The 27,928-nt window shown below is 47.6% G+C and overlaps 1 protein-coding gene across 2 annotated transcripts; it reads right to left on the reverse strand.

The window, feature by feature from the left end:
• TMEM272 (transmembrane protein 272) lies at nucleotides 1-27,420 on the reverse strand. Of its 2 annotated transcripts, none has more exons than XM_042842752.2 (5): nucleotides 27,161-27,420; nucleotides 22,451-22,532; nucleotides 10,345-10,404; nucleotides 5,502-5,584; nucleotides 1-1,507 (listed from the first exon to the last, which is right to left on the reverse strand). In XM_042842752.2, exons 2-5 carry the CDS (start codon nucleotides 22,506-22,508, stop codon nucleotides 1,145-1,147), a joined length of 564 nt encoding a protein of 187 aa, XP_042698686.1. In that variant the 5' UTR covers nucleotides 22,509-22,532; nucleotides 27,161-27,420; the 3' UTR covers nucleotides 1-1,144. The 2 variants fall into 2 exon arrangements, with proteins under 2 accessions (XP_042698686.1, XP_042698687.1); XM_042842753.2 differs by lacking the exon at nucleotides 27,161-27,420 and adding an exon at nucleotides 26,009-26,494.
• Nucleotides 27,421-27,928: the final 508 nt, after the last annotated feature.

Raw genomic sequence — 27,928 nt, forward strand, 5'->3', positions numbered from 1 at the left:
TACCAGGACCAATAATAAGTTAGTTTCATTATACACCACAGGACAATTGCCCCCATGCATGCTGGTGGTTCTAAAGCGGATACTTCTGCTGTCGTCACATCCATCCACTAAGTATAGATTTACACATGTACATCATTAAGGGGAACAAATCAAAAGGACCCCCTGAAATCACAACCAATGCACTGCCAAAGTAAACACGTTCATCTGTAATACTAATATCATGCCCCACCTCATTCTGAAGTTGTCACATACCAAAAATATGAAAATAGTCAATTTCCCTGTGGACTTCATCAGGGGGGCTTTAAAGCACTCTTTGTTCTATCTAGATGCTATTAAATTATATTGTACAAATAGAGAGAGAAAGTAAAGTTGCCCCATGTAAACTTTGCTTTCCCTTTTTTTCCCAGAAGAGAAGGATGATCTTGTGGTTGAGGCACTGGGCTGATAGTCAAAAGATTTAGGTTCAGTTCCTGGCTGACCTTGGCTACATCACTGAATCTCTCTGTGCCTCAGTTCCCCATAAAATCATAGAATATCAGGGTTGGAAGGGACCTCAGGATATCATCTAGTCCAACCCCCTGCTCAAAGCAGGACCAATCCCCAGATTCCTAAATGCCACCTTCAAGGATTAAACTCACAACCCTGGGTTTAGCAGGCCAATGCTCAAACCACTGAGCTATCCCTCCCCCAATCTGTAATATAGGGACAATGATACATCCTCAAAAGGCTAATGGATATGGAGGTGCTCAGATACCATGGTGATAGACCACATACTACCTATACAAATTGAGAGGAAAATGTATTACGCTGAAACAGAATTCCTAAGGGTCTAAGAATAAGGTTTGAGAGGGGTTTGCTGTCTGCAGTTCTCAGCTGCAGATTTCAACGCTTCAAATGAAACCCCTAACAAAATGGATGTAAAAGTTAGTGGGAGAGCAGCTTGCCATCTATAGCAGCAATTTTACATTACTATGATGTATTATATTAAAAGAGCCAGATGGCACTGGCTTGCACAATTTCCTCAGTATAGTTGGCTGCTATTATATATATATATATCTATATACACACACACTGGTAAATTATTGCCTTTTGTTTTTCATTGGACACCCTTTACCTAACAGCTGTGGTTTAGTTTCTATGGCTTTTAATCCTCTTCTGCAGCATATCTTCGCTTAGAAAAACAATATATACAGAAGCTACAAAAGATAAGCAAAAACAGCACAGTATGACTAATGATAAGAACTCCAACAGCAAAAATGTACAGGGTTTTATCACAATAATCCTGGGGCTGGTGGAAAGGTGGAATGAAATTTGGCAGATAGACAGAAAACACCCAATAGTTCCCAAGTATGAACCAGATAAAGAGGAAGAGGCTGAGCGTAAGATGGATGTAGTATTTGTGAGCATTCTGCCGCCATGGATATTCATCGTCGTCGTCATCATCAATCACGACAGATTTGGAAAGCAGTTGCCGCATCCTGGTGGAGTCATAAAGCAGAAGAGTCACCTGTATGTTGTAGAGACAAAGAAAGTGAATAAACAGAGCCACTGGCTTTAAGGGGTCAACTCTGTGAGGTGCTGAGCCCTCACCTCTTATAGACTTCAGCAAAAGCAGAGAGCACTCAGCAACTCTGAAGATCTGCTCAGAATGGTCAGGACTGGCCCCTATAAAAGCCTTCAGCAAAATTAAAACAATAATGTGGCACATAGGTGCCAGCTTCGTCCGGACCCAGGGGTACTCAACCCCACACTCTGCCCCAGTCCCTGCCCCCATCTGCCCTCTTCCCCCAAACCCCCACCCCTGTCCCATCTCTTTCCCCCCCACTCCACCCCAGACCCCGCCCCCGCCCCCACCCCTGTCTAATTCCACCTCCTTCCCTGAGCTCCCTGCTCCTCCCTATTCCTCCCAGAGCCTCCTGCATGCCGCAAAACAGCTGATCACAGTGGGTGGGAGACACTGGGTGGGAGGGGGAGGAGTTTATCAGCAGGGCCATTGGCGGACGGGAGGCGCTGGGGTGGGAGGAGGGAGCTGGCTGCCAGTGGGTGCTGAGCACCCACTAATTTTTTTCCCTGGGTGCTCCAGCCTACTAAACAGACACTGCACCGCTCTAACTATACCAACGTAAGTCTTATGCCTCTCATTGAGGTGGAGTTATTATGTCGGTGTAGTAGAGCACCTACATTGGCAGGAGGAAGGCTGTAGTGTAGACACTGACATACTTAGGTCAACATGAGCTGCCTTATGTCGACCTAACTGTGTAGTGTAGACAAGCCCCAAGTATAGAACTCACGACCAATTTGGGGTTTGTGCCCTGGTTCTTAACAGTCTACCCTTGAGCCATTGCAGGACAGCTTGGCAAGGTCCATCTATGGCTATTAGCCAAGATGGTCAGAGATGCAACCCTATGCCCTGGCTGTCTCTAAACCTCTGACTGCCAGAAGCTGGGACTAGATGACAAGGGATGGATCACTCAGTATTGCCCTTTCATTTGATCTGAAGCATCTGTCACTGGCCACTGTTGGAAGACAGGATACTGGGCTACAAGGACCATTGGTCTGACCCAGTATGGCCGTTCTTATGTTCTTACATATGAGTATAACCGAGGGTGGAATTGAACCAACTGGATTTAAGCTGATAAACAAGGTGCTATTGAGGGGCTATGTTAAAACATGAACTATTCTAATCAAATTATTAAAATCAAGTTGGTCACCACATTACAAAATATAGGCCCAATCCTGCTTCCATTGAAGCCAAAGGCAGAGCCCTGATTGACTTCAGTAGGAGCAGCATTGGACCCACGTATAGTGTCATTTTTAATGAGAATTGACGACAGACTAATCACTAATGGCTAGCACAATTTTATTACTCATTAAAATCTTTATTAATCTCTGGTCAACAATATTAGGAGAGTTTCAAGTAATCATATTAAAATTGTGGATGTCAGCATTGTTGATGAGGGTCCCAGTTCATTACAATGAAAAACTCCCCATTCCGATTTAATTTTCCTAAAGGAAAACTTAGCTGTTATTAATCTAATCCTCTGATTATGCTATCGCTGCAGGAAAGTCCAGCTGAGCAATCAAATGACTGAGCATTTAACCGGTGGAATTCATGCACAGCAAATGATTTCTAACAAGCTTAAGTACTTTCTTTTCCCCATTCACTTATTTTGCTGAAGATACTGACCACAGCCCCTTGATGGGGACTATTCATTTCTCATTAGTGGGACCATATACTGAATCTATGCTGGGCAAGTGTAGGGTGTGTAGAGACCTCTTAACAAGAGCATTCTCTGCCTTTTCTCTCTTCATTGATCCTGGCACAAAAAAGAGGCAAGAGACATGCATAAGGGGAGTGTAGCAGCGTGCAATGCTACTGTTCTCAGGTAAGAGACTGGCAGCCTTGACTTCAGGAGACAGGCTTCCCTTGCCTGGAACATTAGTTTCTCACAGCAGGGGACTCCTACCTCAATCAGATTCTCCCTGGAAAAGTGAGGGAGACTAAATGGAATAGCTAATTGGGAATATCGTACCATATATACCATAGTCTCTGTCTACATGACAACCCTACCTGTGCCAGCAAGCAACTTAGGGGCATCTGCCATCGGTTTTTGTTTGCAGTGTAGAGGGCACTACATGGTTATAGATCAGGAATGGGAAAACTTTTTGGCCCAAGGGCCACATCTGGGAATAGAAATTGTATGGCAGGCCATGAATGCTCATAAAATTGGGGTTGGGGTATGGGAGGGGGTGAGGGCTCTGGTTGGGGGTGTGGGCTCAGGGATGGGGCCAGAAATGAGGAGTTCAGGGTGCGGGAGGGGGCTCTGGGCTGGGGCGGGGGAGTGGTTGCAGGTGGGGGGGGTGAGGGCTCCAGCTGGGGGTGGGGGCTCTGGGGTGGGGCTGGGGATGAGGGGCTTGGGGTGCAGGAGGGTGCTCCAGGCTGGGATCAAGGGGTTTGGAGGGCAGGAGGAGGATCAGGACTGGGGCAGGGGGTTGGGGCATGGGGAGAGGCTGAGAGGTGCAGGCTCCGGGTGGCACTTACCTGAACCGGCTCCTGGAAGCAGCGACATGTCCCTTCTCCGGCTCCTACACAGGTGGCTCTGCACGCTGCCTTGTCCGCAGCCACGGCCCCTGCAGCTCCCATTGGAGCGCCGGAGGGGGCCATTGAAGTGCGTAGGAGCTGGAGGGGAGCCATGCCACTGCTTCCAGGAGCTGCATGGAACTACCCCGACCCTGCTCCCTGGCTGGAGCGCCGGAGCACCGGAGCGCAGCAAGCCCCAGACCCCACTCCCCAGCGGGAGCTCGAGGGTTGACTTAAAATGGCTGGTGGGCCAGATCCAGCCCACAGGCCGTAGTTTGCCACCCCTGTTATAGATTGTGTTACAGCATTACAGTCTCCATCATTACCTGGGATGTCACCCAGCTACAGGGATAACCCTGTCAGTCAAGCACACACTGGCACAATGAGATTTGTAGAGTAGCTCAGAACAGAGAAAGAGCTTCACTATTTTTTTGTTCAGTTTGTGTCTCCTCAAGAGAAGGAGCAGGGTCTGAGGAATTGGGGGGATTGTTAGAAGAGACAGAGCCTGATTCATATTGCCCTGTACCTGGTGTAGTCATTTCCACCAGTGCAAAGGGAAATGCAACCGTTCTGATTTGGTGTATTTTATGCCCACTTTGCATTGGTGGGAATAACTACATACTGGTCAGGGCAAGGTGAATAAGGCTCATTGACAGCTGAATTCCTCTCCTGTCAGCCTCCAAAGCAGGGGCAGATACATTTCAGAACAGATGCTAACTCTGATTGTTACGTCGTGTTGACTAAATAAAGCTACCTGTTTTAATCTAGCAGTTTTAAGTGTTTCAGTTAATTCCTGGAGAGGCTTCAGGGCAAGAATCTTCACTCTATGTCTAGGGAGATCAGACCACTAGTACAGGATTTCCAACCTTACAAAGTTTTACCATCATTTACATGCAGCATGTGATGTTACATTAATCACTTACATCTGTGCCAGCCACTGAGATTGCTGCCTGGTTCTCCTGTCCTCATTGATAAAAGAAATAAAATTCAGCGCACCAGAAGCCATTGTCCTTTTATGGCTCAGATGCTCTCTGATTGGCTGAGATACACATTTACTATGTTCTCCTGAATGCACCAGCAGGTCCGTCATGGTACTGTATAGTGAGAAGTTGTTACTTTCCTGTACTAACATCCATTTATTCATTCTAGATCTATCATTTGATAAAATGGAAATCAAATCATTGTAGCAGAACATTTCCACAGGATCAATGCCTCTTGCTTTGGAGATAAATGTGCCTATTTTGTGGTGCAGCAAGGAATTATTATCCTGTGATATCATTCAGTTGCCTAGCTCTCAATCCACCATAAGAATTTAATGTAAATTCTTAAGTATCCTGTCTGAACACAGCTCACTTGAAACATACTTTATAATGTCAAAGTCTTGGCACATAAAACATTTTTCACATACAATGCACAGTACCTTTACACTGCCGACAACACCACCCACCAACAGATATAAGGGAATTAGTGGTTGAAGTGGGCAGTCTTCCAAAAACTTCATTCCTGAGTACCAAAAATATAATATCGTTTATTACCTTAAGTGGCCAAAATACCAGTAGATGCTTTACAGAAAAAAATAAAACTGCAGTAAGTGCAGTGTAGTACTTACAAATAAGCTTCGGATCCAATTAACATTAAGGTCAGTGGGCCTGAATTAAAGGGGCCTTGCATCAGACACAATACAAATGAGGATAATGAACAAACAAAAAGGCAGGGAAGGGACGAAATAGAACGAAGGTCACAATATCAAGATTATGGGGTTACTCATTTGAGCCAGGTGCATGTTTTTATGGCTCTGTTCATCTTTTGTTACGTGTATTATTAAATATAGAGCTGGTCAGAAAAATTCCAACCATTTCAACAAACTGCGGATGGACCCTAAGCTGTTTCCTGCCAGGTCGTCTGTCCAGCTCCTCAGCAGCCTATGAACCAAGAACCTCGGACCTGGGGAGCAATCCCAGGGCTTCCTGGCTCCACTGCAGTCTGGACAAAGCGCGGGAAATGTGCTGCCAGGAATGATCCTGCATGGTCAGGGAGATGGACTCTGATCTAAAGGGTCACTCCATCTCTAGCTTTGCTTTTTGGAATTTTTAATGACAAAATTTCATTCCTACTTGTTAAAATTTGAAAGTAGATAAATAACCAAGTGGTTGAAAAGATCTCAAATTTTTATAGTTAGGAATTATTGGCTGTTCTTCATGAATATTGATCGGCACTATTATTTGCCTAGTTACAGATCTGTTAATATTAGATAAATATCTAGAAATTCTCTCTTTGACTAGGGCCAAAATGATTGGATGCACATCAATAATCGGATCTATCGAAATCAAGTCATTGTGAGAGATCATTGTAACAGAATGTTATCAGAGAACTTGAGTCCCTTGCTTAGATAATAAATGTCTGCATTTCGCCTTGACATTTAATTTTCCTTAAAATGCCTTCGCAGATATGTAGCTGTCGGAAACCATTATCCTGTGACAACGCTGTATTACACTGACATCTCTCTTAATTTCAGCAAGTCATGAAAAAAGGACTCTGCGTCTGATGTTACCCACAGCTCTGGGCTAATCCCCTAGAATAAATGCCACATTTTCACCTCGAAGTTTCATACATTAAAATCTATTACTAGAAGGGGGTATTAACAACAAAAGGTCAGATTCTAGCCCAGGGCCAGTGCAAGGAAGTTTCGCGCCCTAGGTGAAACTTCCATCTTGCGCCCCCCCCAGCCCTGCGGCAGCTCCCCACCCTCCCTCCGCCCTGAGGCACCCCCCCCCCGCAGCAGCTCCCCTCCCCCCAGGGAGCTGTGCGGCAGCTCCCCACCCCAGCTCACCTCTGCTCCACCTCCTCCCCGAGCACGCCGCCCCCGCTGTAATTCTCCTCCCCTCCCAGGCTTGCGGCGCCAAACAGCTGATTGGCGCCGCAAGCCTGGGAGGCGGAAGAAGTGGAGCAGCGACAGCGTGCTCGGAGAGGGGGCGTAGCAGAGGTGAGCTGGGGTGGGGAGCCCTGCGGCAGCTCCCCACCCCCGAGGCACCCCCGTGGCAGCTCCCCACCCCCCCGGCCCAGGGAGCCGTGTGGCAGCTCCCCACCCCAGCTCACCTCTGCTCCACCTCCTCCCCGAGCACACCGCCCCTGCTCTAATTCTCCTCCCCACCCAGGCTTGCGGCACCAAACAGCTGATTGGCGCTGCAAGCCTGGGAGGCGGGAGAAGTGGAGCAGCGATGGCATGCTCGGGGAGGGGGCATAGGAACGCTGTAAAAAAGAAATTGGGGGCACCGCTTTTTGGCACCCCCAAATCTTGGCGCCCTCGGCAACCGCCTAGTTTGCCTAAATGGTAGCACTGGCCCTGTTCTAGCCCCCACTCCATTTTTGAAGGCTGGCTGCCAATGTGTAAATTATGCCATGGTGTAATGACACCTCCCTGCGCTAGCCTGGTCCCTGCAGCCCTGTCGCATTCACCCCATCACCACTCTCCCTTGGGATAGGCAACAGTTTTAGGTGATGGCCAGGTCTATATAAGAGCTCAGTCAGGATAAGTTTTCGAGATATGCTGAATCAATGCATCTCTGACTGTCTGGGACACATAGTCTCTGCAGTAGCACCCAGTGGACATAGAGCTGAGGCCAGGGGCAGCATAGACCCTTAGCTGAATCATAGGTAACAATAGGGGAAAAACTAGCCTGGGGAAATAGTTTTTACTTTGTGTAATGATCCATCCACTCCCAGTCTTTATTCAAGCCTAATTTAATGGTGTTCAGTTTGCAAATTAATTCCTGTTCTGCAGTTTCTCGTTAGAGTCTGTTTTTGAAGTTTTTTTGTTGAAGAATTGCGACTTTTAGGTCTGTAATTGAGTGACCAGGGAGGCTGAAGTGTTCTCCGACTGGTTTTTGAATGTTATAATTCTTTACGTCTGATTTGTGTCCATTTATTCTTTTGCGTAGAGACTGTCTGGTTTGGCTAATGTACATGGCAGAGGGGCATTGCTGGCACATGATGGCATATATCACATTGGTAGATGTGCAGGTGAATGAGCCTCTGATGGTGTGGCCAGGGCCGGCTCTAGACACCAGTGTAGCAAGCAGATGCTTGGGGCGGCCAATTCAAAGGGGCAGCACTCCATCCGGTATCAAGGCAGCATGTCCGGGTCTTCAGCGGAAATTCAGCGGGGGGGTCCCTGATTCCCTCTCTTCCTCTTTGAGCTGCCGCTGAATTGCTGTCAAAGAGGAAGAGAGGGAGGACCTGCCGCCGATCTGCCACAGAAGAAACAGCGGGGTTGAGCTGCCGCCGAAGTGCCGCCGCTCGCCTTTTTTTTTTTTCTGCTTGGGGTGGCAGAAGAGCTGGAGCCGGCCCTGGGTGTAGCTGATGTGATTAGGTTCTATGATGGTGTCCCCTGAATAGACAGAGTTGGCATCGGGCTTTGTTGCAAGGATAGGTTCCTGGATTAGTGTTTTTGTTGTGGGGTGTGTGGTTGCTGGTGAGTATTTGCTTCAGGTTGGGAGGCTGTCTGTAAGCGAGGACTGGCCTGTCTCCCAAGATCTGTGAGAATAAGGGATCGTCCTTCAGAGAAACTGCAGAACTGGAATTAATTTGCAAACTGGACACTATTAAATTTGGCTTGAATAAAGACTGGGAGTGGATGGGTCATTATACAAAGTAAAAACTATTTCCCCAGGCTAATTTTTCCCCTACTGTTACTCACACCTTCTTGCCAACTGTTTGAAATGGGCCATCCTGATTATCACTACAAACGTTTTTTTTCTCCTGCTGATAATAGCCCACCTTAATTGATTAGTCTCGTTAGAGTTGGTATGGCATCACCCATTTTTTCATGTTCTCTGTGTAAATATATCTTCCTACTGTATTTTCCACTGCATGCATCCGATGAAGTGGGTTTTAGCCCACGAAAGCTTATGCTTTAAATAAATAAATTTGTTAGTCTCTAAGGTGCCACAAGTACTCCTCATTCTTTTTGCTGATACAGACTAACACAGCTACCACTCTGAAACCTGTCATACTTCTCAGTGTTCATAAAAGTACTTTAACTGTGAAATTATTCCTATAGTGCAACCAAACCACTGTAGGAAAGAGCAACATTCACCTTTTTGTTTGTTTAGTTTGTAGCTCAGACCTGAGTCCAGCCATACCCAGCCTTCTTTATACTTAGAGGCATGTGAATTGTGTTTGAAATTAATATTTTTTCAACTGCAGCCTGAAGAGTGTTCAGTGGATCAGAAAGAGCAGTTCACTCTTCTGGCTGTTTGGAGGTGAATTCGTATACTGGACATATACTATACAGTGCACTCTATTTTGTTCACAAGCAATTCAATGACTTGCACATAGGGTACCAAAGAGCAAATGTGAAAAACTGGGACAGGGGGTGGGGGGTAATAGGAGCCTATATAAGAAAATGATCCAAAAATCGTGACTGTCCCTATAAAATCAGGACATCTGGTCACCCTACTTGCACCATGTCTTTTATTCAGGATGCAAGTTCTGGGTGAAATTGCCTTTGTACCTGTTTCTTGCTATTTATTATCAGTATTAGTATTATTTTAGCACTTATATGGTTGTTTTCATCTTCAACTCAGGTTCCAATAACTGGGCCAAATCCTGCTTGAGTCATATGAATAATCCCATTGGAGTCAACAGGATTGCCAAATGGGTAAAGTGAGCAGTATTTTGCTACTAATTAAGTTTCCTGACACTGCTGTGAGGTAGATAAGAAAATTAAAAGAGCCACATTTCATAGATGGAGAAATTTAGGAAAAGAGGTTGGGTGGGTTGTCCAAAACTACAGAAGGAGTCATCAGAACTGGGATTAGAAGGCCAGAATTTCTGGCTCCCCATATAAATGGCTGCTGTGGTAGCCTGGATATCGCCCCAGAAGCTTACAGGGTGAAAAATAATAGTGGAAGGGATGGAGTTTATCATTACGAGTCTGACTCCTATTCAGCATGCTTTTCCCACATAACTCTGCCAACCTGCTTTGATAATGACCTGCACACCCCATGCCAGCTCAAGGAATCACCGAAGCAGATATCAACAATCATAGCAAGCTCTGTGGTGGTTTTATGACGTGGACAAACAGATGTGGTGACAAGTATGTACTGTACGACGTCGACAACAATATGTGGTGACATCACCAAAGTCAGGTACACTTGTGTCATAAATCAGATTCAAACTAATCTTTTCACAGGTGGCATTGCTATATAACTATATAATACCACCAAGCTCCTCTCTTTAAACGTCTTAGATAGACAGCTTACCTGTAAAAGCCATGGACAGTGGTAAAGCAAGGAAAGCAAGAAGCCCAAAAATAAAGCATGCTGTAAAGAAACAAGAATGGTGGGTTATTCAGCTGGCAATATTTCAAAAGATACCACGTCCTATTAAATATGTCCCCTTGCACCACGCGTGTGGACAAGGAGTGTCCATAATCCAATGCAATGAGAGCTTCATTTGGATTGCGTGGGATCAGTGATGACTGGGTTGTGGTGTATTTCACCTGCTGACACTGAATTTTACAGTGATACTTGAGCAGTCTCACCACCTTGGAGCAGCCAGTAATAGCCTATTCATCATGGGCCTGAAGTCCTTCTATTGAACTCCATGGGCTGTGGAGCAGGCACCATACCAGCACTGGTGGGGGCTTCATCATCTTCTGCAAAATTCAAGCGTTCATTTTCAAATTATTATGTTTCCAGCCCTTGTAATGGTAACAAAAGTTTTCCAAATGCATCCCAATGCAGCAGTGTCTGCCTACCTGTGCAAGATGACAGAAACAATTGCAGCAAGATAAGTGTGAACTCTCCCTATTCTTATCAATAGTGGTCAACTTTGGAGCCTAATGATGGGCATTCGGCATTGTTAAAGTGAAATTCTGCTCTGCAAAGTAACTGTAAAAAGGTTATTATGGAGTTCCAGAGGTCACATGTTGCTCAGGTTGCAAACAGATCCCAGTGGTGAGTAAGAGCACTACAAGGAGGTCGAGGTGGCTCAGAGAATAGAAAAAAGCCACTCTAGAGAAAGGCAGTATGAGGTTCCTTTGGAGGTCTGAGTTTGCCAAATTTGAACCTTGAACTGTAGGGCATAGTCCCCAGGTAGCTTTGCACAGCTTAGCCCTGCTAGTTCAAACCCCCTCCTCGTGTCTCAGTGCACAGGAACGGATGGAGCCCCAGCAAGTTAGCAACTGCACCGGCACACGTAGCTATTATATAGCATGTCCTGTTCATAGACCTCAGAGTGCTTTCCAACTGAAGGTAAGTATTATTATCGCTATCTCACAGAAGGAGAAATGGAGACACAAGGGAGTAATAACAATCAAGGGCAGTAACAGATCTGGGAACAGAACCCAGGTCTCCTGACTCCTAGCCCTGGGCTCTAACCACTGGACAATGCTACCTCCCATACACTACATTAACTTTATTAGCTGCGTACTGAGGTCTGAGCTCTTACGCTTCACTCCTTCAGCCCCAAACATAGTGTATGTAACATATCCACTAGCTGAAAAGGGCTGAAGGTATTTCGAGATGAAGAAAGCACTTCTGTTTCTTCATCCCCCCTCCATTTTTTTTTCTGCACCATCCTCTCTCTTTTTCTCAAACACTGCCCAGTGCAGCAATTCTCCCTGTGTGTCAGGTGTTTGCAAAGAGGCCTACACTTGGCTAAGCTCTTTCAAATGGCCTTTATAGACAACCTCTCATTAAAACAGTGGATGCCAAGTTCTATACTATGACCCTCTCACTGTTCCATTACCCAGATTATTATTCTAATACACTGGAATGATTTTGAACTCTAAACCTTACCCGTGAACACTACCAGTTGCCTAGGTAACCCCATTTACTTAATATTCTAGAGAGGACAGTTCAGGTGTTCAGTAGTTGAGTTAACTGTCTGGAGTTATAAGTAAGTAGCATGACTAGTGTAGCAGAATGTAGGTCATCTCTTCCACTGCCATTTTCCCTCTCCAGCCCTCTCCTACACTCACCACGTGGGTACAGAATAAAGAGAATCGTAGGAAGAAGAATCATGATTCTTTAATGTGCAATGGATATTTTCTATGATCAGTTCCAAAGAAAAAACACTGGAATAGGCTCCAGTATACTCTATAAATGGCTTGGCGGGGCACATGTACATGTAGAACTGCACATCTGGCACACAGGTGTTTGGTTTTGTATTTGCCTGCTTTCTATCAGCTAGCTTGATTTTGGAGGAGGAAAAAGGCAGCAGGGACCACTCAGAGCTAGAGAAAAAGAAAGATAATGGTTAATGAATTCTCTTCCCTAAGCAGTCACTGGGAATGTATTTCCTCATTATCGCCCCATTCAGCCTCATGCTCTGAGATTTCGCTTTGGAGCAGCAGATGCATGGTCTGGGAATGTTTCCAGATTCATGTTTAACAAAGTGAGACACTCAACAATTGACTATACAATTGGCAGGGTTCTGTAGCCAGTCACAAAGCGTCACTAGCAGTACTGAAGATTGTTTTCCCTGATACTTGTGGAGTTTTCCTCTAATGGCACAGATAGATACTGGCTGTCTTGTCTAGGTTGTGCTGCCCCTGACTGGACTTCGGACAAATCAATGGAAAGTTAGGAACCTAAATACCTTTGTGGAGCTGGGCTAAGCTGCCCAGCAAAACCTTTTTTTAACTGCAGTATGCAAAGGTCGTGCAGACAGTGCCATGCTCCTAGAGCTGGGAATAGCTCTGTATTTACGACAGTTCATGGAAGTGAAATGGCAACATTTCTGTGTTGGTGGCCATATCTCCTCACAGCTGGGCGAGAGAAACCCACCCTCTAGGATCCAACCCCTCATAGCAAGTGGCAAGAAAAGGAGCCTTGTGTTCTGGGAGCACACTCACAAGACAAGGGGAGATGGCTTCCTGATTTTCCAAGGTTGGTCCAGAAGAAACTGTGTTCTGGGAACCCATACCTGGAACCTGGACAACTGGGTGGGGAGGCAGGTAGTCAAGAAAGCCCCCTGCTCTGGGAATGTCTCATTGGATTGCAGGGAGGAGGAGAAGTTTGTTCCCATGTGTCTGGCCCAAAAGAGAGCCCGTTAATGGAGAGGGCCTGCTGTGTTGGGAAGTGGATGACTGGGAAGAGCTCATGCTCTGGGAGCCTGGAAGTGCAACCATAAGGAAGCAGCTGGGTTAGGTTCTGCCCATTCTCTGAACTTTGCGGTCAACAGCAGAATTTGAATTGTGGGCGTGGACACTGAATTTTCAGGCACCACAGTGACTCTGTCCATGGGCAGAGCATAATGGAGGCTGGGGGAGGCTAAGCCTCCCCAAACCTCTGCTAACACTCCCCGCCACAGCCCCAGGCCCAGGCTGTGGCAGGGCTCAGAGCTCCTCCAGGGAGCTGGGGCTCGGGGCAGCCCAGGCTGGCGTGCGGGGTGGCTCAGGCCGGCCAGCTGGGGTTCTGGGCGGCTCAGGCGGGTTGGCCTGGAGCTCCTCCAGCCACAGTGCGGGGCTCAGCGCTCCTCTGGCCCCAGCAGGTGAAAGCGGAGATGGGGCCTTGGGTAGAAGGGGAGGGGTAGGGGCAGGACCTGGGCAGAAGGGGCAGGGTAGGGAGCTAGCCTCCCTGAATGTGGGGTGTATGTGCCACCCATGACTCTGACCCTTTGTCTAGCAGAGTTACTAGTTTCTGATCTGTCTCCTGCTTGACTCTCTCCTTCTCTTCTTCCCTCTGATGGTTTGAGATCTAAGCTGTTACTTTGTCCCTAGCAACGCCATTGTGCCACCGCTCTCCATCCTGCCCGTCCTCGCCTCTCCTCCAGCACGCTTTTGCTGTCTCTAATTACATGCTGAGGTTTAGGCCGCACAGCCGACCCCTCTCTCTCATCCTGTGAAGGAAATGGGTTACCACAGAGTACTTAAATGATGCCAATTCATTTGTGGGCTCCTCAGCCTTTATTGTGTTACTATGATTGTTCAAAGAATGTTTGAGGTTTCACATTATCTCAAGCCATTAGGTTTACTTCTTTTAAAAAAAATCCAAAATACAGTGCTAAAATGACAAGCTAAATAATAGTTTGCTTTGTGGTATGTGTCAGAATTTTCAAAAGTGGCTGAGGAGCACAGCCCATCCACCCACCTTTCTTAGATACCATGATGACGTGCATGTGGTATAAGAACCCAGATGGACCAGGTTACAAGCTCTCCCATGTTTACCTGTCATGTTGCTGGCCATACTTTTACCATCACTCCTAAATGCTGTTTGTTCTATAGCCTGCTGTGTGTTTTCGTAGGAGTCTGCAGCGATTTGCTAAGAGATCCAAGGGGTCCCCTTGGCAGGACACCACCAACTTCCAGATGAATTCCATACTTACCTAAGTGTTTTGCTATAGCACTGTGAACTCATCAAATGTAACTGTGGAAAGTGGCAATGTAACGGGGCTTGGGTGCACAATGTGTAGATACATTTATTAATATTTTATTGCTTCACAGTAATAAAAGCAATTCTCCAGAGCAGGGTTAGGGATTTAGAAAGAAGATCTGATATAGTTGGGTGGGGGTTGGTGTAACTGTGAGTGTATGGTGTATGTGAGGCCTGGTCTACACTACAAAGTCAGGTTAACATAAGCCGCCTTGCGTTGATCTAGCTGTGCATGTGTCTACACTTAAATTTGTCTCCCATCGTTGTAAACTCTCCAGTACACTGATATTGTAATACCACCTCCCCAACTGGTGTTAAGCCATGGTCAACGTACAGAGGTTGATGCAGCACAAAGGTAGACATTGAGTTTCTTATGTTCACCCTAATGGTCCTCCAGCAGCTGTCCCACAATTCCCCACACTGACCACTCGGGTCACAATTGTGAACTTCACTGCCCAGACAGTGGAAGCCACGCCCCCTTAACAGCCATACAAATTTTTGAAATGCCTTTTCCTGATTGTCCATTTTGGTGACCACACCCAGCAGCTCTTCACTGTTGTGTGCAACTGCCCAGCTGACCATGCCAGTTACGCAAGTCAGACGCACTCTGGCTTGGAGCAGACAGGAGATATTGGCTCTCCAGCGCCTGTGAAGAAAAGAGGCTGTGCAGGCACAACTATGGACCAGCCATAGAAATGTGGACATCTATGAGAAGACTGCACTGAGCAGGCAGGGCAAGGGGTACGACAGGAATCAGCAGCAGTGCCGCGTGAAAGCAAAGGAACTGTGGCAGGCATAGCGGAAGGCCAGGGAAGCCAACAGTCAATCTGGTGTCGAGCCCCAGAGGTGCTGCTTTTACAAAGAGATGCATGCCAGACTTGACAGAGACACTCCCCACCACCACCACTCTGGATACCTTTGAGGAGCCCAAGTCACAGGCCCCTGCCATGAACAGCGAGGATGAGGATGGGGGACATGGAGCCAGGGGTTCCAGCTATGCCACAAGCCAGGACTATTTGAGACTCCACTGCAGTCCAGACAGTCCCAGCAGCTGAGCACAGGTGAGCCTAAGGCAGGGGAAGGAACCTCGGGTATGTGTGTAAATTTATTTCCCATTACGGTGATGACTCCCGCAACTTAGCAGGCAGGGCTGGCTCCAGGCACCAGCTAAAGAAGCAGGTGCTTGGGGCGGCCAATACCAAGGGGCGGCACTCCGGCCACTGTTGGGGCGGCATGTCCGGGTCTTCGGCAGCAATTCGGCGGCGGGTCCCTCAGTCCCTCTTGGAGTGAAGGACCTGTCGCCAAATTGCTGCGATCGTGCTGCCGTGGCTTTTTTTTCCCCCGCTTGGGGTGGCAGAAAACCTGGAGCTGGCCCTGTTAGCAGGACACAGCCCTCGACTTTTCATTAAGTTACTCCTACTAGACCAGGTAGCAGTACAACAAAGGGAGGTAGCATTGTTATCTGCTTCATTTCCCCTGTAAAGTTACCAGGGAGCCATGTAGAGCAGTTTGTTTAGGTACACAGGGATGTCCCTTGAATCCTCCTGAGAGATCTCAATGAAACTTTCATGGAAGAACTCTGCAATCCTCTCCTGAAGATTTCTAGGGATGGCTGCCTTATTTCTTCTTCTGAGGTAGGACTCTGTCCCATGCCAGTCAGCGATAACTTTAGCTGGCTCCATTTCAGTACCCAGGCTAGCAGCATCCAGCCTGAGTGGCTTTGGGATGCCAGCAGCAGCTGTGCTCTCTGTGCCTTTGTAGGTGATAACTCACTCCTGAGGGTAACGATCACCACTGCCTGTGGAAAATGGCAGTATTCAGTGCCAAGCACTCCGAGGCAGAAGCGTCAATAAACATGTCTAGTATAAAGCTTTAGGGGAGCAAGCGAAGGGAGTTCTGAATCTTAACTTTCGCTTTCCACAGTGGTACCTCTATGTGTTTTATCTGTAGCAGCTGCTGCCCTTCTGGCCTTCAGGGGTTCCCCCTCCACCCCCACAGAACACCTGAGCCAGATAAGGAGGAGAAAGAAGAGAACTCCAGATGACATTTTCCACAAGAGCCTGCAAGTCCGTGCTGCATCAGACTGTGAGCAGAGGGCCTGAAGGATGAACACTGCAGACTGCATGGAGAAGGAAAGAGCAAAGAAGAAAAAGGCCCAGGAAGAAAAGGGAGAGGGAGATGTACTAGGACATAATGGGGCTTCTCTAGCAGCAAACACAGATGCTCAGACTCTTATGGACCTACAGGTTCAGCAAACATGGGCTCACCTCCCTTTGCAATCCATGGAGAACTCCAGTATAGCACCTCCATCCCCCCCACACACACCTCAGCATTGCACATGGCATCAGGGTCTGCATCCCTACCCCTACCACTCCACACTAGGGGACAGTAAGGACAACCACCACTTCACATACACTGACCTGTGAGAGCCACAGTTAATGTATGTGTAGCTAAAATAGACTTGACTGTTCCTTCTCTTCTTTAATCTCTGTTCCATGATGTATTTGCATGATGTATTTGCTTTTAACTGGGAACTGGGAGGTTAGGACCTGGGGGCAAAGGGAGAGGCCCCCAGGAGCTGGGTGGGCATAGAGGGCGGCTGGGACCAGGGGACACAGGGAAGGCCCCCCCAGGAGCTTGGGGGCTGGGAGCTTGGGGCAGAGAGAGGACCTCCTGGAAGCTGGGAGGCATGGAACAGGGCTGGGACCTGGGGCCCAGGTAGGGGGCCCCTGGGCAGCTGCTCGGCTGGGACCTGAGGGCACATGTAGGGGCCCCCTGGGAGCTGGGGGGGCATGGAGAGGGACTGGGACCTGGGGGGCACAGGGAAGGCCCCCCGAGGAAGCTGGAGGGCTGGGACCTGAGGGCATAGGGAGGGGCCCCCTGGAAGCTGGGGTGCAGGGTCAGGACTCCCCCAGACTTACTGGTCTCTTTGCCCTGCAGTTTTAGATATCTTCACACCCACCACCTCGCACCCCTTCCCCTCGCACCTGGAAGAGGCCAGCAACTTCCAGCTCCCATTGGCCAGTGGTGCCATGCTCACCTTCCATTGGGTGGCATTGCTTTCATTCAAGCTGCCCATGGAAGGAGGAATGGCGGGGCTGGGACAGTCCCAGAGGGTGGTGGGGAAGAGCCTCCCAGTTTGCAGAGTGCAGAGGTGGAACTAGGAGCCAGGCTGGGAAATCAGATGGGGAAGAACTCAAAAGTTCTGCAGCCACTGCTCGTCATCCCAAACCTGCATTATGAAGTGATTCCACTAGTTGGTCCTAGTTTCTCAGGCCCCAGAAGCAGCGCTCCAGCATTTGCAGCTGCTCTGTGAACACCACCAACAACCTTGCATTGGTTCGGGCTATGTCCCACAGCAAGCTGCCCTCCAGGAAATCATTGTGTTCCTTGAGACTCTTCTTGCAGCTCTGCAAATACTGGAAGATCATGCACGCTGTGCTTGGGACGCTCATGACAACAGTCCAGAGCACTGCAGGCTCTATGCTTCTGTCAGAGATTGCGGACTGCGACAAATCCTGCGTGGGTTTGTGGGATTTTCAAAATAGGCATGAAAATGATGGGATAGAGATGGCATTATGGGGAGGAGAAGGTTGCATGATGGGAATTTCAGCCTGCAGTCCCAGTTACCCCAACACTACTCATTTTTGCCCCATCATGCGTTGCCAAAACTTCCCAAAACACAGTGTGCTGGATGGTGGCACATTGGGATACCTACCCATGGTGCACCACACAGTGCATCTAAACAGCACTCCTTGTGAGTACTCAAAGCGCTGGTGGAAGAACTCAAGCAATATACTAACTGCAGCAGCTGTATGCCAAATTCATTTGCATCAGCAAAAGTTTGTAGTGTAGACATGTCCTAAGTAAGAGAAATAAGAGAATGGCTCAGGGGATTTAATCTCTAATTAAGTCTTCCAGTCTGTAATTTGCTTGACAGACAGGGAGACTTGGACACAGAGGGTAAGGGTTAAGTGACACTTGCTCAGGATCAGAAAGCAAGTCAGTGGCTTAGCTGGGAATAAAATGCAGGTCTCCTGATTCCCAACGTACTAACCAAGCTGTTCATTTACAAAATATAATTAATGAGTTACCCTCTGAGTGAAGAGATAGGTATTTATTATGCTCATTTCCTGGATGGGGAAAACAGGTGCACAGAGAGGTGAAGGGACTTGGTCAAAGTTCGCACAGGAACTCTGGTAGAGCCAGGAACAGAATAAAGATTTCCTAACTCCCTGGGCCTGTGTTTTAAATATAAAACCCTCCTTCCTCTTGAGCTCCTATCCTCCGCTGGCCATGACCCAATTCATTGCCCACTGGTGACTGTTCGAGTGGTGTATGTTTAATGAGTAAGTGGTCTCAGTGCAGATGCTAAGTGGACATAGATCCACACCACAAAAAACATCAGCACAACCGTCAATATGTTGGGCACCTGAGAATACAGCATGCAGTTCTGGGTCCTTTAATAATAGAAAAAGGTCAATGAATGAGATGGAATTCAAAGGAGGACAGCAAGGAAACTTGAAGGGACTAACTTATGAGGAACAGAATTCGATCTGGTTAGCTTGGCCAGACACGATAGTCTCTGAAGGGCGCAAGCACCCAAGAGGAAGATGGACTATTTGGGGTGATCCTAGAGGTTTAAATGCAGTACGAGAAATGGGCTTAAGGTGACCATACATCCTGTTTTGGCTGGGACAGTCCCGTTTTTAAGCTCTGTCCTGGCCGTCCTGACTTCCGCCCCCACCCCCCAAAATGGACATTGGTCCTGTTTACTCTTCCCAACTGATCAGTTGGGAAGAGCAAAAAACAAATGCCCAGTTTACCAAAAAAGTTGGGTGTGCTTCCCATGGAAGGGGGGCAGAGGAACATTGTGGGGAGCAGCGATGTGAGGTACCAGGCAGTGGGGCTTAGGGGTTAGCCCCAGGCGGCATGAGGCTCAGCCCCAGGCGGCGTGGATCTCAGGGGAGGAGGGCCAGGGGTTCAGCACCAGCCCCAGCCCCGGGAGGTGTGGAGCTCAGGAGGGGGGTCAGCCCCAGCCTCTGGCTGTACAGGGCACCAAGCTCGGGGTGTGTGTGTCAGCCCCATCCCCAGCCATGGGTAGCAGGGGCTCAGGGATCAGCACCAGCCATTGGTGGCATGGGGCATGGAGCTCGGGGGGAGGGAATGGCTCTGGTGAGCCCTATGGGGAGTATGTGGGGGGCAGCTCGGGCTCAGGCAAGCCCCAGCCATCCTGTTTTTACTTTAGGAAATGTGGTTGCCCTAAATGGGATGAAATTGAGCAAAGAAAAGGTTACGTTGGACATCAAGAAAAATGTCCTTATAGTGAGATCTACTAGTGGAATAGTCTTGCAGAGGAAGTTGAGAAGTTCCATCCTTTGAGCATTTTAAAAGTGGAGTAGAAAAACCACCCTAGGGTATCCTGCAGGGAGCAGTCCTGCACTGGAAGGAACGTGGATTCATAAATTGAATAGCTCTTTTCCACCTGTAAACTTACATAACACTTATGATAATATATAACAGCACAGTCATTTTACAGTGTAAAAGGAATCTGTTCAATAAGGTTCCAACCCTGCAAATATGTGATTTTACGTACATAAGTAGTCACACCAGGTGAAATTCACCCCTGTGCAGAGAGACACCATGAGGCCTAGGCACCTATTTTGAAGGAGTAAGTGGGACTTAAGTGGCAGTTAGGCCTTATGAGGGGGAAGGCATGTGTGAGAATTTCACCCATTGTGCATAATTTGTGTTAGTGTTTGCAGGACTGGGCCCTAAAATCATTCACATATTTTCCACATAATTCTGCAGGCTTTCTAAATATGTCAGGTGACACTAACTGGACCCATATCTGCGTAATTTATTCCATCAGTCACCCCTGAAGCCCTGATGGCACTATAACACCAGCAGAAAATAGGAACATTTCGATTGTTTCTGTGGTAGGAACAGAAATCTGAAAATACACTGCCTCTTCCCTCTTTGTCCTGAAATCCAGAGAGGGGTAAAAATAATGGCCAAGATTCTCTGCTGTGCATGGTTTCCACAGGGGGCGACAGAGGTGATGGAGAGCTGTCCAGTTGCTGAAGCATCTTGTTTCTTGACGCAGTTCTGAACCAGGCACTGCCCCAGTGGAGTTTAGAGCAGTCTGGGGACTGCTCTAAACTGCGCCAGATGGTCACAGCTCCCAAGCAGCCACTTGCGAAATAAGCAAAGCCAGATCACAGAGTGCTCTGGACACCGTCCTCACTACTCCTTATGCTCTTTATTGGTGGGGGTGACATAGAAGCTCTATGTGAGCTGGGGACTGTTCCCCACCATGTGAATCCTCAGTCAGTCAGTGGGGATTGGTCTCTGCTTTCTAGTCCCTTTGTGTCATTGGAACAACGCAAAGAGAAGAGATGGGAACAGAGAATCCGGCCCAGCAATGTTGCCTACAGTTCTATTTCCTCAGAGTGGGATCTTGTCAGATTTCACAACCTAGGTCAAGTCTGGCCTAGCCCTTCCTAAGGCTACGTCTACACTATGGGGGAGGGGGTGGGGGGTGGGATCGATTTCAGATACACAAATTCAGCTACGGGAATAGCGTAGCTGAATTTGACGTATCTGATCCAACTTACCCCGCTGTGAGGACGGCGGCAAATCGACCGCCGCGGCTCCCCCGTCGACGGTGCTTACTTCTACCTGGGCTGGTGGAGTACACGCGTTGATTCGGGGATCGATTATCGCGTACCGACGAGACGCGATAAATCAATCCCCGAGAGATTGATTTCTACCTGCCGATCCGGGCGGGTAGTGAAGACATGCCCTTAGATGACAGCCCTCTGTAGCTTGGTGAGGTTTTTCACCTAGGCAGTTGGTATTTGGTAGCTCCTCGGGGGAGAAGGTAAGATTCAGTGTGGGCTCTTGCTGTGCCATTTGATAGAGTAGCAGTAGGGTGATTTAATAGCAGCAAAGTCTTTCAGACTGAATTGCTTTCAGTCAGACTATTTTAGGCTACATTTGAAGAACTGGACAGGAGATTGGTGGGAAATATTTAGCTGAAGTTCTAATGTACTGGAATCAGTAACTTCAAAGTATAATTTAGCTTTTGAGAGTCTGTGCATTTTATCGTAATCTTTGTGGAAGACTGTATTTCAGGGGGTTGTGAATTTTAGGTCATTTTGTTATGGAAGAAGGAGTGTAGTGGCTAGGGCCAGCTTTAGGCACCAGCAAACCAAGCACGTGCTTGGGGTGGCACATTTTCAGGGGTGGCATTCCAGCCTTTTTTTGTGTGTGTGTGTTTCGGGCGGCAAAAGCCTAGAGCCGGCCCTGGCAGCAGCAGCGCATCATGCGTGGGGGACGCCCTGGGGCCGCTGTGGTTCGCGCCGCATGAGAGCAGCGCCCGCACCTTGTGGTGTTGGATCCCATTTGAAAAGAATTACACCAGATTTGGCTCTGCAGTGCAGTACATTGTAAAGTGTTTTAAGGTGTATTTATAAAATTTAATTTGACCAGGACACTAGAGTTAACATATCTTGTTCCGTACCTGGACCTCAGTTTTACATCACATCTGCAGCACCAATGTGCCTCCTAACACCATGCTGGGACATTGGTTTAGTGCTGACTCAGAAGGCAGAATCAGAAGTTTGAGATTCTCCCATCTATGTACTGACCAGGACCACCTGCGTTTAGGACCCAGTCCTGCAGCATGCTGAGTCCCTCCTGTGAGGTGCTAATTGATTTAGGTAGGAGTTGTCATTACTTCGCACCAGGCAGGAGTAGACCATTTGGGCTTGATCCAATGCCCAGAGCCTCCACTAACTTACCTGGGCTTTGGGTCAGGCCCTTAGTTTGTCAGTTCTGGTGAGATCATAGCAGAAGGTGGTACGGCTGCCTAAACTCTCATGCCCTTAACTTGCAATGAACTTGGTATTAGCCCATTTTTCTAACTATAGTAACCACAGGGCCGTTTAAGTAATAGAAGGTGATTACTTCTACAGCTGTGACTTACCGTTACTGGCAATTTTAGATATGCACCGGTGACAAGCTTTCTCCAGGCCTGCAGCCATTGGTGATCACTGTCTGGTGTAGCTCTAGAGATAGAAATAATAAGGGTATTACAATAATAAGTTGTGTTTTTAATGAACTAGACATGATGGGCCAGATTCACTGCTTTGCTTTAGCAGCTTTGCGCCTACCCCAGTCACCCAAAGCAGCTGCACACCCAGATTGCTGGAGCAGAACCAAGTAGCCAGAGCATACCAGCGGATCTAGCCCCACTATAAACTGAATGTTAAAGGCTTGATTCACCTCTCACATGACATTGGTGTAAATCAGGAGTAACACCACTGAAATCAACTGTGTGACATGGGTGTAAGTGAGAGGAGACTGTATAGAAAAAGAGTAGCATGCATGGCCAAAAAGGGGAGTGATGTGGGGGTGCACAACTGGGTGTGTCTGAAAAAGAGGAATTCAGTGCCATCCGCAGAGTGCAAAGAAGGCACTTAGCTAACTGCTCCCCTTTGGCCTTGCTGTGCTATTAGTCAGGAGCATTCTGGCAGCCACACAGCAGAGCTTTCATTAATGCACGATCAGCTTCCCCTGCGCTCCCTGTCTTGCTCATGTCTTTATACTGTGTACTACAATCCCTGTCTGCACTGTGCAGGATCAAGGCCACCATTAAGAAAGATTGTGATTTTTAAAAGGGTAAAATTGGTGTCCATAATAAATAAATGGGATACATTTAAAAAGTCATTTGCCAGCAATTTTTACACAGTTGTATCTGTGTTACCTAGGGTTACCATTCGTCCGGATTTACCCGGACATGTCCTCCTTTTTGTGCTAAAAATAGCGTCCGGGGGGAATTTGTAAAGCACTCACAATGTCCGGGATTTCCCCCTCCCCCGGCACAGCAGAGCGAGCGGCTGGGAGGGCTGCAGGAAAGTCCCGGGCTGGACTCCGGAGCAGCTGGAGAGGAGCTCCGCCCTGCATTCTGAGCAAGTGTCTCAGCACAAAGTGCAGCCCTCCCCTTTTGCAACTGGGAGCGGTTTCTGCCATGCAGCGTAGCAAAACGGGAGTGAGAGCACTTTGTGCTGCTACAAGGGCAGCTCTCCCCTGCAACCCGGTCCGGACCTGGGACCGGGTTTTGTTGTGCAGGGCCAGGGACCGGGTTTTGTTGTGCTGGGGAGCTTAGCCACGTGTCCGGCTCGCACAGAGCCCAACACCCTGTTCTGAGCAGCAGGGTAAGGGGGGGCAGGAGAAGGGGCAGGGAGGTTCTGGAGGGGGCAGTCAAGAAACGGGGGGGGGCTTTTTGGGGGGAGTGGAGAAAGTTTTGGGCAGTCAGGGTACAGGTAGGGGGTAGGGTCCTGGTGGGCAGTTGGGGGGGGTCTTAGGAGGGGGCAGTTAGGGGACAAGGAACAGGGAGTCTTAGGTAGGGGGTGGGGTTCTGGAGGGCAGTTAGGAGCAGGGGTCCCAGGAGGGGGCAGTCAGGGGACAAGGAGCGGGGGGGGTAGGGGGCTGGGAGTTCTGGGGGGGAGCTGTCAGGGGGCAGGGGTGGGGAGAGGGATCGGAGCAGTCAGGGGACAGGGAGCAGAGGGGTTTAGATGGGTTGGGAGTTCTGGGGGGGGCTGTCAGGGGGCAGGAGTGCGGAGAGGGATCGGAGCAGTCAGGGGACAGGGAGCAGAGGGGTTTAGATGGGTTGGGAGTTCTGGGGGGGGGGCTGTCAGGGGGTGGGGAGTGCTTGGATGGGGCGTGGGAGTCCCAGGGGTCTGTCTGGGGGTGGGGGTGTGGATAAAGGTTGGGGCAGTCAGGGGACAAGAGGCAGGGAGGCTTAGATAGTCCTGGGGGGCAGTTAGGGGCAGGGGTCCCAGGAGGGGGTAGTCAGGGGACAAGGAACGGGGGGAGGGTTGGGAGGTCAGGGGGGGCGGGAAGTGGGAGGGGCAGGGGCGGGGCTAGGGCGGGGCTCCTCCCGTCCTCTTTTTTGCTCGCTGAAATATGGTAACCCTAGTGTTACCACCCTTCCCCCACTCTCAGAAGACACTACTGTTTTATCTCAGAAAACGCTGTGTGGTAACTTGGCAAAAGCCGACTCTTTTCATTTGGCCACAATAAGATGATGGCTGGTCAGAAGTGACCTGATTCTGGGGGAATTCACCCCATCCCCTCCCCCCTCACACAACATGCCACTAAACCATCCCTGGCTCATAAAGATACTTCTGAAGAGCAAATATTGTGCTTTTGGATTGCAACAATTGACAGGTTTTTAAAAGAAAGAAACTGGCAGTGAAGTGCACTTAGTGGGCAAAGATGGGTGGCGGTAACAATGTAGTAGTGGTAGGTTGTATACAATTTTCAAAATGCTAGCAAGACCCACTGGCTCAAAACAACAATGCAGAGCAAAAGGCTTCATAACTCTTTACCAAAGTAAGAGTATATACTCTTATAAAACCACATGAGAGGTCAGTTTCAAATGTAGAAAAGAATGGATTAAACTGAGGGCATTGGTTGTAAATTTTATTCCTGAGAAACCCAAAATTAGACTTTGCTTTGAGAATCAAGACATGGCTAGTGACATATCCATAAAATGGTCTAATTAAATCACTTTGGCCATTATGAGAAAAAATATAAACACCCATTATTTTTATTTTTTTAAAGCAGGCAATGCAATCAACAGAAAATACTTTTATAGTTGTACTTTTTGCTAAAACTACTTTACCTATCCTTTAACAATGCATTAAAAAAACCCCACACCTCTGAATACCAAATTATCATGGACCAATGAACGACTCCTGTGGTTGTTCAGGCTATATTTCCACACAGAGAGAGCAAAATAGACCCTCAGTCTAAAATGACTTTGGTTTTAAAGAAAAACTACAATAAAGAAAAGTAAATGCAATAAATAGACTCAGTATGTGTGATCATGTCTCCATCTAGTGGCTGGCCTCAGCAACTACAGCCATCTGATTACATGGCTAAAACTGAGTTCTGCACAGAGGGAGAGTTCTTAAAAAATGTAAAGATGTAGTACTAAGAAAGCAAAGGCATGATGGTTTCATAGGTACACACACAACAGGGCATAGGCACATAACCTCGAGATATTTCACCAGATTACAGGTGACATGCACCCATTTATCAGAGTGGATTTGAAACCTATATGATTGATCTACTACTTTGGAAAGTGCTATAAAGTCTATGGGTAAACATGCCAAAAAACTGCCTATCTGCAGGAGCACAATGCATATTACGGACAAAAGCATTTACTGTATGTAATTAGCTATAACAGATGTGAAGGAGCAACTCAGTTGCCAGGCAAATTAAGGGGTAATTTCCTTTGGAAAACTGCCATTATAAGAAATTAAAATTTAAATGACCACTAAAAACTACACCGAATCAATGTAGAGTGTAGAGGCTTATAGAATGCTAAAGTAATGCAGATAGGCACCCTCGTTTTGCCCACAACAGATATTGCAGCGGATCTCAGAAAATCACCTGATGGTACCACAGGTAATAAAAAACCCAGACACAACTGGGTAAAGTTAGAGACAAAGGCCCACACTGTGATCCTCCTTACCTCAGTTTTACACTGGTGTACTTCATTGCCTCAAATGAAATTATTCTTCTGCTGCACAAGTGTAAGGGAGAGCGTCTCGAGCCAAGGGAACAAGTTATTCAGCCACCATGGGGATGGTCACAGTAGCTGTCAAAGCAGCTGCATGGCCCTATATGGGGAAATTTGGCTGGTGGCTCTACATAGCTGCAGATCCTTTGGTCACTCCCTGTCCGGCTGTTCCCATGTGATAGCAAAGATGGAATCCATAGAGCAGAGCTCATGGGGATATATTTTCTCTCCACATCCTGCTCAGTCTCAGCACAGCTGACCTGCTCCAGCCCCTCTCCCTTTTGTGCCAGCTGTGCTGATGGAGGGGGGCCAGGGTTGCCCCAGACTGTTGGCTTCAGGGGAGGCTCGAACTGCAGCAAACTCATGGCATGCTAACACTTTCTCCGATATTGCTCCCCTTGTTTTAAAACTGTGTCCCTTATTCCTCCAGGCAGTAATGAGAAGTCTCTGTAGCTCAGACCCTTCTGTAAACCCAGCCCAGCCCACTCTCAGCCCGGGGTAGCTTTAACTTTGAACTGGTTTGCTGCTGTTGGTTTCTGTCCTAACCTTACATTTTCAGAGTTGTGTTCACCAAAATAAGAATGATCCTCTCTCCTGTGAGCATGCCTGACCCCTCTGCATTTGTAAGTCCCCTTTTACACTGTTCCCATCACTAGTTATCCAATTAAAGAACAGATTCCAAATTGGTCTATTATTTGATTGCTTGAAATATACTTTGGCTGCATAAAATAAGCTGCACTTTCAATCAATTCCAAATACCTCACACTGTTGAGGGATAAAACAGGAAGACACTCTGTTGCTTTCTAAATTCTCAGTTCGCTGCACTGTAGATCTAAAGTTCCTGATAGCTTAATCAGATAGGCTTTGCCCCAAGACCCCAAAACCTTCAGCAACAGAAACACGTTCATCTCACTGCATAGACTCTTGAGGATTTTTTAAATATTCCGAAAACCATTTCTACCATACTGGTTTGCAGTCCATTTCTTCCTGACAAACTACAAAATGTGACATTGTCCTTTATTCTGCAAACATTCCTGGCAAATCAGCATCTTTCCAATGAATTTCTCATACCTGAAAGGACTTTTGAGTGCTGTCTTAACTCACCTTGTTAAACCAATGGAAATCTGGAATGAGAAATCACAAAATAGATTCTTCGACAAAAGTATATTGTGAAAGTCGGATCCTGTGTTAGACAATAGTCATACTCCGCTTCCAGGGACTCTGCTTTCAGTTAGCTGGCTTTAAGCGATCTTGGCTTCTTTTCATTCCATCTCTTTCTCTCTCTGTTGCACACACCTTTTCTCTCTATCGCTACTCAAACTCCTCTGCTGCAGCCAGGCAGCTCCTCTGCTGTTTCTAGTTGTGAGGAGAAGGGATTATAATTATTTCCTATATACTCCCACATTCGGCTTGCTCCCCAACCCAGCAATTGCAGGGTTTTACAGTGCCATCAGGGGGCAGCAGAGGAGCCCATAGAAGACTTGTGAAGGTGAAAGAAAAGATCTTCCCTTGGCAAAAATCTTTCAGTAGATTTGATTTATCCATAAATCAGCAGCTAGTAGCTGATGCCTGGTTTATTTTACGGTACCGTTTTGTCCCTTTGCTCTTTGCAATGGCCTGAAATAGTCCTCTGCAATTTACAAAGCTGCCACATACACAGCTTTCAGTGTTAGCTACTGGATGTTGTTTATTCCATATATCCTATACTACCTCCCTAGAGATCTATTTTTTGAATAGTTATTCGCCAGTTTCTCTTTTCATTAGCAGGTGCCTGTCAGAAATCTCAGGTCTAATAATAAGTGCTGTGTCACTAGCTAGACAGCAATACCTTTTGTACAATAGGAAACTATGTTTGACAGATAAATCTCTCTG

The sequence above is a fragment of the Chrysemys picta genome, chromosome 1 (genome assembly GCF_011386835.1).
Source record: "Chrysemys picta bellii isolate R12L10 chromosome 1, ASM1138683v2, whole genome shotgun sequence".
Lineage (NCBI taxonomy): Eukaryota > Metazoa > Chordata > Testudines > Emydidae > Chrysemys > Chrysemys picta.

Bases quoted from the DNA above. Each gene is read 5' to 3' on its own strand.
- TMEM272 (XM_042842752.2), bottom strand. From the start codon at position 22,508: ATGGCTGCAGGCCTGGAGAAAGCTTGTCACCGGTGCATATCTAAAATT. The intron at 10,405-22,450 runs GTAAGTCACAGC...GTTTCTTTACAG, and splicing joins ATCTAAAATTGCCAGTAACG to CATGCTTTATTTTTGGGCTT. The intron at 1,508-5,501 runs GTACTGTGCATT...TACAACATACAG, and splicing joins GTGTTGTCGGCAGTGTAAAG to GTGACTCTTCTGCTTTATGA.